Source organism: Ischnura elegans, chromosome 1 (genome assembly GCF_921293095.1).
Source record: "Ischnura elegans chromosome 1, ioIscEleg1.1, whole genome shotgun sequence".
Lineage (NCBI taxonomy): Eukaryota > Metazoa > Arthropoda > Insecta > Odonata > Coenagrionidae > Ischnura > Ischnura elegans.
The window spans coordinates 13,158,776-13,173,393 of record NC_060246.1 but is presented as its reverse complement, the minus strand read 5'-3'; the positions used below and the strand labels follow the sequence as shown (position 1 = coordinate 13,173,393).

The 14,618-nt window shown below is 37.6% G+C and overlaps 1 protein-coding gene across 15 annotated transcripts in view; it reads right to left on the bottom strand.

Annotated features, from left to right (window-relative positions):
• Nucleotides 1-14,618, bottom strand: part of LOC124155779 (glutamate-gated chloride channel) — a 661,010-nt gene that overhangs the window by 7,830 nt on the left and 638,562 nt on the right. For 11 of the 15 annotated variants that reach the window (XM_046529880.1, XM_046529888.1, XM_046529872.1 and 8 more), the window contains one exon: nt 9,203-9,379. The exons of the other annotated variants lie outside the window; for them this stretch is intronic. In XM_046529880.1, the coding sequence (XP_046385836.1) occupies nt 9,203-9,379 (177 nt within the window). The remainder of the gene's footprint in view (nt 1-9,202; nt 9,380-14,618) is intronic. 15 annotated transcript variants of the gene reach the window in all.

Below are 14,618 nucleotides of genomic sequence, written 5' to 3'. Positions count from 1 at the left end.
AGCAGAGGCGGATTCATACGAGGGGGCGTGCGCCACCCCTTTGCAGAGCCACCCACATTGCCGAAACATTGCAGAACCACAATTGTGACTTTTGAGGAGCTTCATCTTCACCTTTGTATATAACAAGCACCTGATATAGCTAGCGATTTTCTGGGGATTTTGAGCACTCGTTAAACTGAGCTTCCACTGGATTCCTGAATTAAGCTCTGAGAGTTGGGATGTAGAAAATTTAGGAATTGGAGGTCTATTCTCCAAAAAGTGGTCTTTGAAGGTGAATGGGTAGCAATGGCAGGACAATTTTTACAATTTTCATTGTCAGGAATGAAATTTGTCATATTCTTTCGTAAAATGCCAATTCCGCCAGGTAATCTTCACAGAGGGTTGAGGAGAGGGAATTTTCCTTTTCATGGCAGCACGGAAGAGTAAGCCTACTATCTGCTCCATTCTCCACAATGAGTTTAAGTGTCCAATATGATTAGGAATCCCATTTTTACGTCAGCCACTCTGTTTATCATGGGCTCACTTTCCATTCCTTCCCACATTTTAACTCCTATAGTCTGCGCATCTGAGGGACATAAGCTTATTAGAGGACTGGTACTCAAAAACTGGAGAGGGCAGTAGTGCTCAGGGGCCTATCGGAGCAGGAGAAGCTGAACATTAACTCTGTTATGACTTAACTATGATGCAGCTTCAAAAATAAGCATGACAGCCAGGATGCATAGTCTTTCGACAATTCGAGGACCTACCTTCTCCTACAATACAAGCCAAATGGAATCACACAGTTCTTTCATGAGCTCCTCACAAATATGAGGCAAGTGGAAGTTAATCAATCCATTTAAAGATAGAGTAAGGCTAGTGAAAATTAACATGAACAATGTGGGTGGATCTGCGGAAGAAGCTGCATCAAGGTTGATCAGTGTACCCTTGACATTTCCCTTAAGAGACATCAGAAGACTCTAGACTCTAGAGAGACTATTGGATGAATTAAGCCAGCAGAGCTAGTTGATATGTATGTATTGCTCATGACTATTGTTGAAGCTGTCATATGTCTTCAGGAAATAGATCGCCAAAACGAAGTTGGATGCCATGGTCGGAAGGGGAGAAGCACTGATACAATTGTAGCAGTTTTGAGCAGCTGATGAGATGGTGCCTCTGTTCTGTTTCAGGAGCAGAAGGGAGAATCATCCAGTATGGTGAGCAACAGTAACAGATGGTAGGAAACCCAATCACCCCTAATGCCATCTGGGCTCACATCAGCTAATATTTATTTGAAAAAAAAAAACATTCATTATGATTTTCTTGCATTTTGAGAAATTTAATTATTTATCACCATTGGATTACGGTAAACATATAACTAGAGATGCACGAATAGTATTTGCGAATACTCGAATACTAGAAAGTATTCAACATTCGAAATCTTGAATAATTATGCTAAAATCACGATCTTGAATACCTCGAATACTTTGAATTTTGCACCATACACTGTCCACGCACCTCGCATCATTGGTAATTGACTCGGAAAAACGTAGGGGACTCTAGTCTTTAAGTACATGTAGCGCTGTTTCAGGCAAGTTGACAAACTACATCAAATTCGCAGATGAGAGTGGTGAAAAGATATCGTTTGACTGGGGAACCGAAAATGATCGGGGGAAAAAATCCGAAAATCCCCAGTTTTGAAAGATTTCGTGCTTCACCAGCGAATAGACTTAGTGAAGAGTTCTCGGGGTCGCCACCGGGACAGGAACTCCATAACTGCCAGTTATGCAGTCCCGAGAACTCTTCACTAAATATCCCCAGTTTCCCCCACAAAACCCCTCAAAAAAATTAAAAATGGCAGGAGAAAAATCGACTTTTGGGGTACCTTCCATTATGCATTGAGCTACTACTCCCTAAGCATTCCACTCATCGGAAAGATCATCACGAATTTGAAGACTGCAGTTCTTGGCTTAATGCATCAATACACCAACATTCAAAAAATTATTTTCACCACTTCTCATTCTATGCTCAAACTTCTCATTCTATTCAAATAAAGTTGAGATGATAAAAAATCAGTTGGCCTTGGAGAAGACAAGTCTGTCAAAACAAAGCCACCCAATAAAAACAGATACCTCAGGACCGAAAATAGCTAACGTAAAGCAACAACAATCAATGTGGGGAATTTATTCAAAATAAAAAAGTTGCTATTTAAATGTATGTGATATATACCTTTATATTTATACATTCATCCAGATAAATAAGAAGGAAAAACGTACGTTTAATACTTTGTGCAGTTCTAGTATTCAAGGTATTCGAAATTCGAGGTATTTGAATGTTTGATCAATGATTTAATATTCGAATTCCATATTCGAGTTTGAGAAATCTGCTATTCGACCCATCTCTACATATAACATGTACAAATGATGAAATAAAGTAATGTTGAATATTGACCCATCCAGAAACTTGCTAGCTCTGTAATATTCCATTTATTAAGTAGACATGAATTGCAAGTAATCTGAAGAAATAGCAAAATCTACTCATTTACCATAGCTTTCAGTTAGGTGACATTTTAACCTTCTGATTTCTGGCTTCTACCATTGTTTACTACATATAACATACATTTTTGAAGGCCACCTTTCAAGAAACATGAATATTCATAAATATAAATACACAATCACAAACAAAGAGATAGGAACACGAAAACCTAATAATGACACCGTTGTGGTGCAGAGATGGAATGATGGCCGAAAACATATGGAAAAAATTTCACCTCAACCAAGAATCAAACCAGAGATCTTCTGTTTGCAACGAAAGCAGTCTGACCATAGTTTGATGGCCAAAAATACACATAAAAAATTTCACCTGGCTGAGGTAAATTTTTTCCATTTTTTTCGGCCAGCAATACCTCCACTCCACCACTGTGTCAATATAATAAGTTTAAGTTTCCACCTGTGAATCCAGCTAGATATCTACATGAAACTATTTATAAAAAAAACACCATTTTATCAATGGTGACATATAGGTCACAGGTTTACACACTAAAATGCTAACACATGCAAGCAGGCAAACATGTAAAAATATGCACAATAGTAAGAAAGATAACAGAGTGGATGTGCATGTCTAATATGTACTGGTAAAAATGAGAGAGAAGCCAGAAAAAATGGTTCCTTAAAAGGCCATATTCCGCTTCAGTGGCAATGCAGAATAATTATTACATTCACATAATACATAGCTAGTCGTGGCTATACAACCTTAGAATGAAAACAATTTTATGCACCTAGTAGTATCAGGGTTCATACATTTCTTCCTCTCCCTTCAGATTTGGTCAAGTATAATTAATTGACTCGTACATTTCTCAGAAAATGTTTAATAAAATTTTAATTTTTAGAAATTTTTGACTTTTACACAGTGAGCACCAAGTCAACAGTGAGCTTTGAAACTTGAACTATATTGACAAAGAGGATTAAAGGACATGGGTGAGAGAGAGAGAGAGAGAGAGAGAGGCAAGTGGAAGTGGAGGTTTAAAGAGAACAAGAAGACCAAATTGCAAGGAGGAATTGCACACCAGCCAGCAGTAAACCCATACTGAGTTACGTACTTACAAGTGTGATAAAAATGCACAAATTGCACAGAAGAAAAATTATTTTCATTGACCTGGGACGGGAATACTACCGCACAAAATACTTTTCTTGGCATCGTAATTATTATTTAGCAGCTGGTGATGCTAGAGGAGAATTGATCAATGACTATACCATTTACTAATTTACTATCACCCAAAAAAAAAAAGGTCGAAAGCTGAACTTAAACCTCTAAGGCATGTACAACACTAATAAGTCGATTCAATTCCATGCCTCCATCATGACTTTAATTGGTTATATTTAATTCATCAGGGTGCTTGGGAAGCATCAAATACTTATGGCAGACACACTTGTTTTTCCTACGCCACATGTTCAGTACCTTGCTCTACCTTGAAAATGCCACAGTGAGCACCAAAACCAGTTGAGAAGATAAAAATTGTATGGGACATTATTACGAGGGTGTCCTCACTCTCACCACGACATAATTAAAAAAAATAGAGCATGAACTGTTGAATTGATAAAACTGAACTGCAATTCAATTGTTGGACTGCATGTGATATTGCCTGAATCAGATGTTCCAACAGAGTGTATGCCTCCTGTTTTTTGCACCAGTTTTCTTTGGCGTTTACTCAGTCACCATGTGTCCATTCTCTTCCCCTTTTCAGTTCACGGGACAAACTTGAATTTTTTGGCTGTTAAAGCTTTAGTTTTGAGTTTTACAATACTGCTTATCTTAATCTTTTGCATTACCTGAACTATCCATGGATTGGCCTTCACCAGAGCCTGTTATCTGACTAAAGATACATATTTGGTTATGATTATTTTTACTCACTTTCACTTCCCGGCAATCAAATGTGAAGTAAAGAATATCTGAACTCAAGACAGAAGAAGCCACTAAGGGCCTGACCAGAACCATGAGGAAGTCATTGACCATGTCTCTGTGATCATTTCCATGATGAAAGAGAACAAAAATGTCGAGCAAATGAAGAAGAATTGTCACCCAGTCTTGCAAGAGTACGATCAACCAGTGGGTTACGCTCACCCTTGTGTTAAATGAGTTTCGTCGTACCCAGTGTGGCCCACTGATGGGTCACAGTTTAACTTACGGTTGCACTACATAGGTTACCACATATAGTGCTAATGTGCAAATTTTTATGCCTCTAAAATTCTTATGAACTCATTCCTAGGACCCCTTTAAGACTTCGCATTAAGAGACCCAAAGAGGTCTCTAAGACCTAACACCTTATGAAGTCATATGAAACTCTAGGAGTTGTTTATGAGCTCTGATTGATGACTCCGAAAGAGCTCACAACATGAGGCCTGAAAAATCACATATACAGCAGACTCCCGATTATCCGGCTACGGTTTATCCAGGTTGCGGATTATCTGTGCATGATTTTTACTCTCGCTCTATTTTTTTTTGCGATCTTTATAAAAAAAAAAAAAAAAAATCAGACGCAAAATCATCGGAATTACTGCATTAATGCTAGGATAAACCAGGCTCATTATTTCCGTTAGAATCGCCTTCGTACAATGGAAGCGATCGCACGCTAGCTGCATTCATGGGAGCACCGTTTTCCCGTTTTCCAAGCCTTGCAGTGCGCATCCGTGCTCCGCAAAAAAAAAAGCGAACTGGCGAAAAAAGCTCTCATTGAGTCCGGGAAGCACTCTAAAATAACAGACTAACTGCATGAATAATAAAATGTTGTTTGTTTTGGGTAAATCATGAACATTGCAAGACATTTAAGTGAAAGTTTACGTTATCCGTATTTTCCGATTATTCGTGCCATCTCTCCCCATCATTAGCCCATTGGGACAATCGGGAGTCTACTGTATATGTTAATGTATACATCAATGAATAAAAATTTCAATCGTAAATATGTATTTCTTCGTGTTTAATATTTTTTCATACCTCAATTAACTTTTTAAATTAAGAGACAAGTTCATAAACTTCTCCCACAGATTCTATTTAAACAATCGGACAATTTCCACTGGTTTCACCATTGTGTTGACCGCCGATCTATTGCCTTTTACTCAAATACCCAGTCTATGATTAATAGGTACATATAATGTATACCCCAGGGCCTAGTTCCTGCCTTGTGCTTTTCCTAATGCCTGCAAATGTGAATCTTGTGCCTAAATCCTCAAGATTCCATCAGATCAGAGATCTGCGTGAACCTTGTGGACATCACGAAGACTTAGAAAGTAAGTTTCAATGATTTTTTCGTGTAAAATTCTTTTTCCACTGGTTAATGTGACCATCCGTTTTATTACACCATTGTGCAATCTAAGTTCATGGTTATCATTATGTATCGGTATATATTAATGTAAAATATTTAGGTAACTGCAGTGGCGTAACAATGGGGGGAGATGAGGGGATAGATCCCTCCCCAAAGGCCCAGAGAAATGAAAAAGTTATTTAAAACTATTGTCTAGTTTTGAAATTTAAAGTTAAATTAAATTTAAATAGCTAAGCATATACTAGTTAAATTTTTAGTGCCAAAATGATGAAAAATGTATATCCAGGCATGTCATTTGTCTAAAATTTTCCCAGACCCCCTGTTGCCTGGGGGGGAGAGGGGCGCCACCCACACCATCCCATCCCAACCCAAAGCATATTCCTAGTTACGCCACTGGGTAACTGTGTAAACAAGAATGTAGATGTTATTGGTACAAGTATTGCAATGTGCTTTTGTTGTAATTCACGGTTCATTTAATTCAATTCATTCGTTGTACCCTTGTAAATTTCCTGTTATTGCATTTAACATTATCTTTATTAAAATTATTATCTCAATAATTTCTCATTTGTGTTCAACCAATGTTATTACGTATCATGTATCTCGATTTTATAAAACAGTTTTCCTGAGAACGTTTAAGTTAGCAAATTTCTTATACTCCTAAAGTCAACAAACAAAAGTGCCTCGCTGATTTTTAATTTGCTTGCATTAACTCGGTACTGTGACTAATGGAACCATGAATTAATGTAATTAAGTGCAAGAGTCATTCAAAAGTAGTTCACTAACTCCGTTAATCCTATAATTAATCAAGTTAACTCAATGGTGAAACCAGCCCTTAGAGTATTAAGGGACTGCTAATGAGATGATTATTCTCTGGTGTATTTGATGTTTTCAATTATTAATCACATAAAATGTTCAAAAATAAGTTCAAGGTTTTTTTTCAGCCTTTGATATGGAATGCAACCCAACCTCCCCAAGTACTGTTGCCTTGGTCATAGTGGGGAAGCAGTAGCAGCAACATGCAAGCAGGAAGAATTTGAAAACAAGTTAACTTGTGACGTTTTTTTAAGTTGACGTAATATTTGTCAGAATAAATTTTATTAATAATATTAATAATAAAAAACAGAATTTGTAAGAATAAATTTTATTGTTGTCTATTCCACTTGTTTGTTCTGCCTCATTTCCACTTATGGCTCTCATTCAATATGACCTTTTGCTTTATTTTAATTAGATATATTTATTATTGTATTACTAACGTCATCCGACTGTGTGTTCTTTTATTTAAGATGCATAAGGTATTTCGAAATCTTTTTATATATCCCTAAAAAATTGTAAATGGAATATCGTAGCCTTCTATCAGAATTGTTATGAAGTGTGCCAAATTTTGGGTGTCCTGGTGGTTTCATAAGCAAGAACTTGGAGGCATCACATTTGTGGCTACATCACATTGGATCTCCTAAAGGATTTTTAAAAGATCTCATGAATGAGCTCCTAAGGAGTCCTGCAAGCCCTTGAGTAGGACTCTTTTGGGAGTGCATATGACTTCATGAAGACATCATTATGAAGTCATATTGAATGTTCTTGTAACACACCTACACATTCAGGAGAGCTCTTTAAGACTTCGCGCAAGAATCATAGGTGTTGACTGGGTTTAGTTTCAGATCTCCATGGTAGGTCAGTTTTTAAACCCTCATTTAAGGCCAATATTTTGAATTTCAATTGTTTCCATATATACAGGGGTCCATTAGCGATTATAGTTAGGGCACTTACACAATGCACACACTGAAAATGCTATGTCATTGTTCAAATAATAAAATTATGGATGAACATCAGTTAGGGTGGATGACATTGCTTCAGGGGTTGTATGTATGCAGCCTGCCAGCCACAGATTGCCAACCCCTGTTTTGTAAGGTTTGTGTCAGTCTGCTAAGAAGCATTACGTAACTGATGCTGATTGCCACATTTCATGGCATTAAAAGATCCACCCAGTAAAGTCATCTATCTAATAAAAAGTTACACAAAGCCCTGGAAATAGAAAGTACATACTAATTCAAAAATATAGAAATTAATTAAGGATTAAAAATACAGCATAATCAGGGAATCAAAACTTAGTACACTCAATGCATGAATTGAGACAGTTTTAAGCCAGCATTAATGGAACAATCAAGCCTTCATTTATGTAAGAAAAGTTAAGCTTCATGCACCAAAACACACTCAACATCCATGCAGTGATTATGAGGTCATATGCTCTTAGGTGAAGATCACCTTTTGTACATTTAATCACAAAAATCACACACAATGAGTGCTTACGTATCAATTCTTTGGGTCATATTTCTATCATAATGAATAAAATTTATGATTACTTTGACTGGGACCACACCATAGCAAATGCTGAAATGAAATTCTCAGGCAACACATACCGTGTTTACTCATGCAAGCCGTGCCCTCCTGTATCCCACACACCCCCACTTTTGGGCACCTCGTGAGGAAAAAAAACCTTCCCAGCGCTTTTTGAGAGCGGTCTAATATAGGAACTCGTGATTCGTTGCTAAATCAATAAATTTACGTTACCGTGATTAATAAGGTTAAATAATGTTAGGAATGTAATTCCTGCAAAGGTTTTCTAATTCAATGCTAAACTCTTAAGAAATAAAGGAAAAACATTTGAGGGAAAATGGTACGTGGCTTACATTAAAATTTGGAGGATTTGTGTAAGCCATGCACCCCCTTTTTTCACCCCCACTTCTGGAGAAAAGGTGCGCAGCTTCTATGGGTAAATACGGTAACTGTTACCTGGTACATATTATCAAAATTTAATTTAGGAATTACTCGAGAAAAAAAAGGAAAATGGAGATTACAAACTGAATAAGTTGGAGAATTGTTTTTCGATATGCAATCTTTACACCTGGAAAATGTGGGCTTCAAATCAACAGATTTTAGGGAGTTTTACCCCAGAGATAACATTTTGTGACTATTGCACAAAATGCTAAATGTGTAGATGGTGAATTCAGAGGCATAAAATTCATTTAAAAGTATCAAGATGAATAATGAAATGTGTGAATCATTGTAATACCCATAACTTATACTCAATGATCTGTAAAGTGATCGATATGTATTTTAGAGTAGTAGAGTAATTCCATTATGATTTACATTTGAGTTCCTTTAGCTAGGAAATATGTATAAATACTTATCAGGACCCCATGAAGAAAGTATAATCTTAACTCAACTTTACGTTCAAGATGCATTATGTAACTCCAAACCAGTTCTTAGAAAATAAGCTTCAGTGATTCCTGCAGGCAATAATATGCATATAAATAAGCCAATCAAGAGGCATGGCACCTCTGAGTGCGAGAGGAGTGGAGGAATTTGTCTCCTCCTCCCATGACCCACACAGTCCGTACACGTACTCACCACGTCATCTCCTCCGCTGCCTGCAACACCACCACTGCCTGCACTCGCCTCTCCTGCTATGCGATCTAACTCCTTGCCAGCTACCTCCGAGATGCTCTCGCCTGCCCCCTGCACTCCACCCCCCAATTGCACTTCTGCTTGCACCGCCACCAGCGCAGTGTTTTGCAGACCCTCCACCTGTCATTATTGTTGGAGGAGGCTCTGTGGCTAACACTTCCATCCCAAACACATTGGCTCAACACTCTCCAACTTATGATCGAGCTGCAATCTATGCCCTTCTGTTTTGGAAGTGCCGTCATCGTCATTGTGGAGCCTACTCAAGTCTGGGCCACCAGTAAATCTCTCATGCCTATAGAGGTGCATGCTACCGCTCTGTGTACTAACGGAATTCAATTACAGAATTATTTATTCCAGGTAAAAATAAGGCAAGACACCTAAGTTTGAGGAGCTCTATAATCCAGCTAAGTAACCAATTTCAAAGCCACAAAAAGCATTAGATACACCATTCATTTCTACTTATGATCTTATACACAGTCAACAAAAATCCTTGGCTTAGCAGCAGATTGAGCACATAAAGGCTAGTTGCCTAACTTAGCCCACTCGGCACTCCTACTTTTCTATTCCTCTAGTAGACAGCATGTTGTTAACGTATCTAAAATTAAAGAATTAACAGCAAACAGCACAAACCTCGGCTAAACCAATGGCTCAAATGTAAACTGATTGGTACTGTAGTGTGCAGTGGATTTTAAGCAATTCAGGCCCTCAGCAAATTAAATGTTAGCATGGCAAACATGTTTTACATCTACCTGTTTCACTACGGGTACTGGCAGTTCCGCCATGGGAGAGGGAAAGGAAAAGAGTTGTGCGGGAGCCACCAACTCAGAGGTAGCTACATACATAATAGTTTATGATTCAGCAACAGTCTAAGTTCTGTGTGTGTGTGTCACGATGCAGATTGTGGCAGTTACCCATGGCTCCAAGAAGCTTTCTCTTTTCTATTTCGTTCAGTTTATGGTATCTAAGACTATGTGATGGTCTTTCCTACCAGACTGTGGAATTCCTTAAAACTGCCAATCAAGAATTTTATTCTTAGAGGCAAGCTTCTACCAAGCGGTGATAAAAACAAAGAAACTCTTATTTTGAATGGTATGTTGAGATTGTGTGCACAGAAAAACAAAATTATCATAGTACGAGGGTGGTACCTTGTAGATTACTACATTCGGTTCAACGATATTTTAGTGCCTTGATCCCATCTAGAAAATGAGATTTCTCTAGGCCTGCAAAATAGTTGTCAACTCCGGCTATCAGTTCTTCATTTGAAGTAAATCATTTTATCCACCCCGTCCAACATCAAGAAATTTTAATTTTGGGAAGAGATGGAAGTCTGGCGGAGGCACATCAGGTGAATAAAGCGGAAGTGACAACAATTAATACCATAGTTCGTGTTATTTTGCCATGGCGACAGCATATGTGTGCAGGCGCGTATTGTATCGCTGAAAGATGACATTGTTCTTTGCTAAACCTGGCCTGTTTTTGCATGTATTTTTTTGAAAGTAGTTCAAGAGGTTAGCATAGTATTGTCTAGTAATTGTTTGCCTAGTGGGGAGACAATATACAAACAGAATTCCCGTCACATCCCAGAACACTGATGCCATGACCTTTCCAGTGGAAAGAATTGTGTTTGCTTTCTTTGGCGGTGGATAATGACTATGTTCCTACAGCTTTGGCTGTTTTTTGTCTCTGGGGAATAGTAATGGACCCATGTTTCATCTTTGGTCACAAACTGGTGCAAAAAAACTTGTTCATTTTCCCTAAAACGGGTCAAACATTGTTCCGATATGTCCATTCTCATGCGTTTTTGATCCAGCGTCAAGAGTCGCAGCACTCATCTTGTAGATAATTTTTTCATTTCTAATCGTTCCGTCAAAATATAATATATCCTTTTATTTGACATCTGGCAAGCAAGAGCAATTTCACCTACTTTCAATCTGCGATCCTCCATTACCATTTTGTGCACTTTTGCAATGATTTCTGGAGTAGTGACACTTCTTGGCCGACCTTAGCACGGACCATCATCTAAGCTCCCCCGACCAAATTTAACTATTTTTGTCCTCTTGGCAACAGTTGACTATGAAGGAGCAGTCCCTTAGTGTATTCTGGAAATCGGCATGAATGTCCTTTTCTTTCATACCTATTTTTACGAAGTACTTAATCACTGCACGAATCTCGATTTTTTTCATCTTTGCAAATCACTATGCGGGAACAACAAAAAAGCCACGTCACCGCCACAGTTCTTTTCCACGAGCATTGACATGGCATGTGTTTACAGCGAACAGTCCTATGGATATCTCGTTAAAAGTTCGTTGCACTAGCGCTGACGACTCGTGGTGATTCCGAGAACTTTTCAAACCACCCTCCTATGAAGTCCATTTAAGGGTATTTATAATCTTAATATGAAAATTTAAGTGTTGAACACAAATGAAGAACTGACTTGGGATGGAGAGAAACAGAGAGTTACAGTGAATAAGCTTTGGATTACATTGATTTAGATTTTAGGTGATTGAGCATAAATAAATTTACTATCTATGAGTGAATGTTTGCAAGTGAATACTATTTCGCTATCGTAGGATTTAAAAAAAATGCCATAAAAATACTGTGAGGACAGAATTTCATTCCCCTCTTAGCTAAGCTTAAAAATCAATTCCCTAACTGATAATAAGCTGATATAATTCTTCTTTAGCTATCACTGAAATTAGACCTAATAATTTAATAAACACCAAAAAGGCACGTTAATGATTACACCATCCACCAACAACAATTTAAGCAGGAAATTTTGAGTTAACTCATAAAAATTTTAGCAACATATTCATGTTCTCAAGACTTGCAAATTAGGATTCACACAATATCCCTAACTGTTCTCAAGGGTAATTTTAATGCATTGATTACTACCTCGCATACTACATACCTTATCTCCAGATAATGGGTATTTACAGGGAGAGAACTTGAACATAATGACATTGCTCCAATCAGTGGCGCAGCTAGGCATTAAGGCTAGGGGGGTGGGGGGGCTTAGGCGCAAAAATACTGGGGGTCTGGGGGTTATAGAATACCCACCAGGTGAGCGAGAGGTGTGGTGGCCCTTCACCAGAAAAAAATTAAGATAAATGGTTCAAAATGATGAGTTTTACGGATTTCTGAGGGATATTTTATTGCTCCGTAAAATATTCTATCAGGAATATTAACACAATTAAGTAAAATGGATTTAATTTAAAAATTTCTCTGAGCTTCGGGGGGAAGTTTCCACCCAAACACCCCCCCCCCCCCCTCACTGCGCCACTGGCTCGATCATGTGTTACCTTCTTGTCTGTGAATCCATCACAATTATAATCCTTCAATAATGTTCCAGTTCTGTCGTACCTTTCAATTTTATAGGTCTCAAAAAGCAAACAAACATATTTCATAATGTAATTAAGCGTATCTAGCATTTGGTAGGAAGAGAAATCAAGGCATGTAAGGAAAATTATTGACTTAAACAATGGCTTCAAACATGAGAAGTATTTGATTTGCGAGAATTATAGCACTGAATTACATAGACCTTCCAACATATCCATGAGCTGATTCTGATGAAAGATATAATAAATACCAAAGTATCTTAAAATATGACTGCCTCTGCTTGTCTTTAGAAAAGTAAAAAATCTACTGTCCATGTGTGTCTATGAGTTTCAAAAAATGCTATGAAAATATGAAGCATACAAGTTTCATACTTATACATTTAACTCCATGAATGTTGGTATCACTACATCCATTGTCCTTAGTAAAAATGTCAGCCATAAGCATATCCACTTTAGGTCAATTGGCAGACTTGCCTTCCACAAAACCTTATTTCTTAATTGTCTGTGAAAATAAGTTTAAAATGTTTGTCTTTGCTGCTCTTGACTGTCTCTCATACTTCCCTTTCCTATTGCCCGGAGAAAATGTTAAGGAATTTGATGTCGCAGTGACCACATTCTGTTGATCCGTCACGTGAAAAAAATGTGAAATTTCTGCTAATTCAATCCTCAACATATCAGATGATATTGAACCAATTATAAAATTATTTTCGCCCTGCAGTCTTCCTCCACCTAAATTATCATTTAATGTAGCATATACTTGAATTAAAAATATCTGAAAATACCAAATTAAGCATTTTGTTTCATAGTTTGAAGAGGTTTGCATAGTTCACTACGACTTCTGAAATTTTAGTCACATAAAAAAATTATTCTACAACAAGTAAGGGAAAGATTTAATTGCCTTGGATCAAAATTGCTAGTTACACACCAAAATATATGGGTACACCAAGCACCTATGGATAATGTGATTTCACATGCAATAAATGGGTACTTCTTTGAAAAAATTATATGCAGAAATACTGCACGGTCGAGGATTTTTTAAAAGTATGTATATGATCCACCATCGAAATAAATGACATCTCTGATACTATTTATTCCATTGAAATTGGTTGCTTTATTGAGATAATGGAGCTCCTAAAAATTGGGTGTGTTGTCCTTTATAAAGAGTGTTTTTACAGTGATTTCATGGCATCACAATCCACAAAGGAAAATTCATATGCCTTGACTGGAACCAGAACCCAGATCCCCTAAATGTACACCAGGTGCTCTGCCACTAAAACTAGTATGTAATGCCTTCCTTTTTCCACCACTGACTGTTCATCTGTTGTCTTTAGAGATGCCTAAAGTGCTGTTCAATGCTGCCAGACGCAATGCCACAAGGTGGCATTGTACCTGTCCAAAGGCTAAAGCAAGACTTTTGAAAGTTAGGATGCTCATCATTGACTTTACTAATGGAAATAACAGTGGACTACAAGTAAGCATGTCTTCAATAACAATTCTATACATGCACATGATGAAATATTATACCACACACCTAATCCACCCACCAATGAAAATCCAAATATTTCCACTACTTTTATACAACCTAAAAGTCGAACCCTTTCATGATTGGTAAATACTTAAGTCCGAAGTGCTTCAAAATTGCCATGCAATAAAGGGAATAAAAAAATGTGTTGATGAGGGCGATTTTATTTAGTTAACGGCTCGCAACACTAGATGCAATCTTGGGGGTAAAAAATAGAAAAAATCTTCTTTTCCATGACTGCTGTACTGCAAATTACTTAGGCTATGATGGAAAATTTGAGTATGGTGTACATATCCTCGATATCCTTTGCTTCCTCACTGGGTACGTGCCAAAATTCCATATCCCTTGGGCTGGCTGGGAAATGCAACAAGAGGTTCACAAAACAACGCAACCTTTAATCATATTCTGCGTGAATGAGGGTAGAGAAGCAGTTCAAAGTTCAAATTGGCTACAGATGAGCGCACACCGGAGCCTCAGCAGACTAATCCACCTCTTTGCTTTG